Source organism: Mustelus asterias, chromosome 3, assembly GCF_964213995.1.
Source record: "Mustelus asterias chromosome 3, sMusAst1.hap1.1, whole genome shotgun sequence".
Lineage (NCBI taxonomy): Eukaryota > Metazoa > Chordata > Chondrichthyes > Carcharhiniformes > Triakidae > Mustelus > Mustelus asterias.
Window position 1 is genome coordinate 105,273,992 of NC_135803.1, and position 6,000 is coordinate 105,279,991.

At 44.6% G+C, this 6,000-nt stretch overlaps 1 protein-coding gene across 1 annotated transcript in view; it reads left to right on the forward strand.

Moving 5' to 3' along the window:
* Nucleotides 1-2,707, forward strand: part of zmynd10 (zinc finger, MYND-type containing 10) — a 52,569-nt gene extending 49,862 nt beyond the window's left edge. Inside the window, exons 14-15 of the mRNA XM_078210145.1 lie at nucleotides 32-157; nucleotides 2,632-2,707. Of these exons, the coding sequence (XP_078066271.1) occupies nucleotides 32-157; nucleotides 2,632-2,707 (202 nt within the window). The remainder of the gene's footprint in view (nucleotides 1-31; nucleotides 158-2,631) is intronic.
* The last annotated feature ends 3,293 nt before the right edge of the window (nucleotides 2,708-6,000 follow it).

Sequence of the window (6,000 nt, forward strand, 5' to 3'; positions counted from 1 at the left end):
CTCTTTTATTACTGGTCATTCCCTTGCACAGATTATCAGAAACTTACAATCTGGACGTGATGGAGAAACTGATTCCAGATCGCCCAAAGTGTGCATTTTGTGGAGCAGAGGCAACAAAGCGGTGTTCACGGTGTCAGGTCGAACGGTATTGTCAGAGGTAAGAGGGTAAAGGCTCAATGGCTGAACAAGAAAGAGTTCCTTATCCTTGTAAGGCCTATCTTAGAAGAAAATCAGCAACTGATAGGTAAATTAGAAGTCCCTTTCTATTGAAAGCTAAATGTTATTTGTAACTTTTAACCTTTAATATAATCTGCAAATTCCCTTTTTTCTTTTTAAGTCAATTTGTTCACATTGAAGTGAAGGTGCTTGTTTTAAAATGTATTGATCTCCCATTATAACTGCCCAAAGTTGACAACAAGTATCTTCAATTCAAGTATAGTGTAGGCTAGATACAAAGGAAAAGTCCCTCTACCTTGATCCAACAATATGTTTGATGTAAATTAAGCAGACCCCATTTTCGCCGCAGCAAGTGCCTTTTCCCACCGTGTGAGAGTTACCAATCTTTAGAGAAGTCATAGGGGGATAAGGTCTGTGGAACTGTCAAATTGTCAGGTTATTTAAATGGTTAACCCTTTAAAAATTGAAAAATAACTGCTATCTGTATCTGAGATAATTGATAAAAACCTGATCTAACAATTTCAATAGCATTTTGTTGACAAAGCCACAACCTATCATTATCATGGTGGGATTATAAGTTTACAGTTTCATTGACACCTCAGAGAGGTTATTAAAGCATAGCTCTTGAGGTCTCCCCATGATGGATATTAGTCAGTTTCTCACAGAGGGCATAGGATAGTGGGTGGGGAACACGATTTAGCACTAAGTTGGCATAGGGGTTATACGGTTCCCTAGGGCTGGGTGAGGGCCACAGGTTGTCATGGACGATACGAAAGGCCATTGGAAGTGGGCCAGGGGCATGGGTTAGCATGTATGGGCAAGAGGGATGGGTGGTGGAGTGTGAGGGGTGAGGGCCAGAGGACCATGGGCAGAATTTACCCAGCCTGCCCACAGCAGGTTTTGTGGTGAGCAGGAGTGGAGAATCTAGCAGCAGGTAAAAAGACGAAACCCTACCAGTGCACAAATAGTTTTGCAATTCTCCTGTGGCAGGCTATTGGCCTGGATACAGTTTGCATTCATGAATATTTCACAAATTCTCATTAAATTAGCTGCTCACTGGAATCTCCTCACTCCTTCCCATCTTGCAGCAGATCAGTGGGGAAATGTCAGCTGCAATCCTGTTTGGCATGCACAAGTCAGACCTCAGTTCACTCGTGACTTTGAGGTGAGTGCAACAAACATAGCCTGTCTGCCATAAAGCTGCGCCACTCTTGTTGCAATGAATGGCAGACTCCCAGATCTGGCAGTCTGTGATAGTGGTGGTGGTGGGAGTCCAGATTGTCGGGATTTGATTAAGTGATGGAGTTGCGATCCATACTAGGTCGCTGGGAAAGGCCGATTTCAGTTCAGCTATAGGCACCTCGAACTCAGTGAGGATAATAATGATGTCGGCCATCCCTCCCCTGTCTGCAGTCTTTTCTGCCTGTCGTGTGCCAGTTTGGCCTGTCTGAAGGTGAAAGAAAGGCATGTGATGAGAAGGGATACAGCAGAGATTGGGTGGGATGCATCCTCCTCTGGAGGGCAGGCTGAGGTGGAGGGTCAGTGGGAGGGCTGTGTGAGGTGGAGGATCAGCGGGAAGGCAGCATGAGGTGGAGGTTGAGTGGGAAGGCAGGGTGAGGTGGAGGGTGACAAGAGAGCAGTGTAAAATAATGAATGTTCAGAATCTTCAACCGTCATCAAGTCCATATACCAGGCCCTGAATCTTTAAGATGGTAGGGCTCCACGGGGATGCAGAACTCCAGCAGGCCTGCTGCTATTTTCGCAGTCGAATGTATCACATCAAATTGGCCGACAGCTCCCCAGGCACAACACTGCAGCGCCCTGCTTTGAACTAACTGCAGGGAGCCAGTGGGAAGGTAAGTGACAGGGAACCAAGGGAAGGAAGGGTATGGGCTGTCTACGGGGGTGTCGTGAGGGGGGTATTTGGGGGTTGAGGATAGTCCAACGTGAGAGGGAAGTCTAGACTTAACCAGGCCTTGAAGAACTGCCCCCACTCCCCCTCCCCCCCCTCCACCGCACCCCCCCCCCCCCCCCCCCCCCCCACCAGTTGGAAGGGGCTTCCAAAGGAGGCACCCTTCATCACACCCCCCCCCCACTCCATCACACCCCCTACCCCAACCCCCCCCCCCCCCCCCCCGCCTTCTTCTCACCTGTGATTGACGATAGTGAATTTCTCTGTTTCCCACCCTGAGTTATTCAACGCCGTTTAAGGGCCTTAATTCGGGCAAGGGCTGGCTTACCATCTGAGCCCTGCCCGCCCCACCATAAATTCGCATTTAGGCCGGGGCTGGTGAGATCTCAGAGGTAACCCCATCCATGCAATTTCACACCACCCCCCCTGAGGAGCAAAAATTCAGGCCCAGTATAATGGATCAAATTCTAAATCTGAGCTCACCAATCCCAAAGTGAGTTGACCGCTATTACAATGCTCACTGTTTATTTTTTTCCCTCTAGGGATTGCCAGGTGAAGCACTGGTCAAAACACAAGAAAGCCTGTGACCTGATGGCTGTTGCTGCAAAAAAAAACTGAATGAGGAATTAGAAATCTGTCAGTGGAAACTGTTGTGAGACTTCTTACAGTGGAAACTAAACCAGTGAGCACCTGGCTGCAACTCTGCAACTGATGATTGAACAGAACCTTGCGATCCCAGTTGTGGCACTATTACAGATATGTACTAGGCACTCCCATTAACTTTCAAAGTGTGACACATTGGCTGACCTAGACATACAGAGTTCCTGTATATTCAGAAAAGTAAGCTGCTGGGATTATTTTAAAATACAATTCGTGAATAAGCCAGCAGCTGTAAAATCTCTCCTATCTCTCTTTGGTTTGCCTTCAATGTTGTTTGTCAGTGTGAGTCCAGGAGAGCATACAGTACAATGGTGCAGAAATATACTTGCGGAGATCTGCTCAATTCAGCTTCTTCCAGTTGTTAGCATTTCAAAGAACAGTGGGCTGTATGTGATAGCCAGTTTCTCTTTAAAAAGCGTGCTTTGTACTGGTGCCAGTTTGGCTGTCACTGAGCCAGAATTAAGAAAACAAGGGCATGCTGGAGATATTCTCTGCTACCAGCTCACACTGCAAGATTTTTGTAAGGCCTTCAGCAACAAGGATGCAATACAACAGACAGCACAAGTTTTAACTGTAGCAATTGGATATTTTACTGAGGTAACAATAGTATCTTCGCCTTTAGTCCCTCTACGAGAGCTGGAGAGACAGACATGCTTGTGAGCGGCATCGTGAATAATTTTTTTTCTTCAATGCTCAGAAGTAAAATCTTTGCTAACCTAAAGCTCCTGTTAAAAATTTGGGCACTGGCTTCCCACCTCTTTCCATACATTTTGGTTGGCACAGCTTGTTGGGCAAGTTTCTCAGGGCCTAGGCTAAAGACAAAAACTTGGACCATTGCTTCATGTCCTTAAATAGGGTTCAGTGCATGAATATCCAAGTTCCAAATATCAGGATTGCTTTTTAATGGAGTAACCTGTGTTACTGGAAAATTCCTTGGAAGTAGTTTATTCAAGTTTTGAGTATGCAATGGAAAGGGATCTGCAAATCCCAAATGCTCCAGTTGTTGAACATGCACATTTTTGAGACGAAACATCTCCTTAGCTTTTCAATTTGATTGTCTGTGAGTGGCATTGCTGACAGTAGCCATTAAATCTCTGCTCCGTTACCATCTGCTGTGTAACTTAAAACAAAATTGAACTGAATGTATTGAAAATAGAATAAACAATGGATGACTCTTATGATTTGCTTCCAGCTACTAAGATGCCAAGCCAGTGAATAAGAAATGTTTGTTTCCCTATTGTAAAAGAATTTTGATGGGTGTCCAATTTACTTTAAACACCACGACTTAAAGGGATCAGAAAAGAGACATGATGTTGTGCCAACATCAATTGCAGGTTCATTTCTGTTGATAGTGAAAGTTTACAGATTCACTTGGAGCCAGGAATTTACAAGGATGTGGCAATATGCAATTATTCCTCATTAAAAGCAATTGACATCAGGACCTAGTTAGGTGGTCTGTGCATGAGTTTGATTTAGATCATAGAAATCAGGAAGGGAAATTAATGAGGTTACTATTGGGCCTTAAACCCATATGTAACAGTTGGGGTGCTGCTTTACCAATCCTGTTTGTGGTTTGAGATCTAAGGCTCATTTGATCTTCAAGTTCGCCATGCCCATGGACCCAGGCAAAAATAGGGCACTGCCCTAGACTACTGAGAGAAAACTGGCCTATATCCTGCAGTGAGTTAGTCTGGTGAAGAGAGGAGCCCACAAATCAGATTAATTAATTGCACGGTTTAGACTTCAATATTCTAGTGAAGTAAAAGCAAAACACACCTGTCAACTCCAAAACTTGCGGGTTTCCTTACCACAAACTGAAAGTGTAGTGCTTCCCAGCTGGTTGCTAAAGCAATGGTGGAGAAACCTGTATTCTCCCTTAGTTCATTAATCTGCACATGCTCAAAGATAAAGCCAATAAACTACAAGACCACCTTTCACTTAGAGTTTTGTGAGGTTTGTATCAAGTGATTGTTCCATCTATAGTGTAGAAAAGAACTATTCACTGTGTCTCTATTATTGCTATTGCCGTTGATCATTTTGTGCTCCCTCCCATTTACAAACAGAAAGCCTTGGAACTGATACCAGTGTAGTGCCACTTTTGGAGATCCTAGCTTTGCTTTCAGCATGTAATATTTGTGGGCCATTGACAAAAATGGGGGCCAGCATGCTGAGTGCCCATCCATAATATGGACAGCTACAATTAGCTACAATTAGCATAGAATCCCTACTGAAGTCATTAAAGAAGCCATTTGGCCCATCGAGCCTGACTGATGACAATCCAACCCAGGTTTTATTCCCGTAACCCCACATATTTACCCTGCTAATCTCCCTGACACTAAGGGGCAATTTAGCATGGTCAATCCACCTAACCTGCACATCTTTAGACTGTGGGAGGAAACCAGAGCACCCGGAGGAAACCCACGCAGTCACGGGGAGAACGTGCAAACTCCACACAGACAGATACCCAAGACCGGAATTGTACCGGGGTCCCTGGTGCTATGAGGCAGCAGTGCTAACAACTATGCCATCATGCTGCCAATTGGTACCCCTTTTGTGTTGCAGTTGCCCAAGCTTTTTGTGTTGAGATCTTATTGATAGCATCAGTGAGTGTCAAAGAAGAACATCATTCTTCAAGGTTTGCTGTTTATGAGCCCGTAATTGGATCACACAGCCTCATCCTCCAAGGGTAGTTAGCCAGGGTACCAGCTTACCATGATGAGAACAATATAAAGGCAAAGCAAGCCATGGCAATACATCGTCCTTCTTTGCAGTCCCAGATTTCACCGCTTTTGTGTTACTGTGATTAAATTTTCAGATCATACACAGAAGAAGACTCCGCCTTGCTCAATTCCCTATGCTCCCTAGCCAACTTGCAAGCTAGACCCTGACTCCAAGAACTTCTGGCTGATCATGGCCCAGCACTGATGACGATTGTGGAGAAATTCCTGCTACAAAGATTGTCTTTTCCAGCCATATGAGGGAGAATGTCTGTTGTTAGGAGGCCCCACAAGGGGGAGAAAACAGCAAGGAAAATAATGTTGTCCAGACTAGAGAAAGTGAAGCACTGCATTTGGCAAATTACCCAAATCCACTGACACAAGATTTATCACAAAGATAAGCAAATTCACATAACAACTGACTCGAGATTCACCTCATCCTCCCATTCTCACTGCATTGCGTAATTACAATGCTGCGTTCATTTGGATCTCTGTTGAATTGTTTAAACAATGCAGTAATATGTAATTTAATAT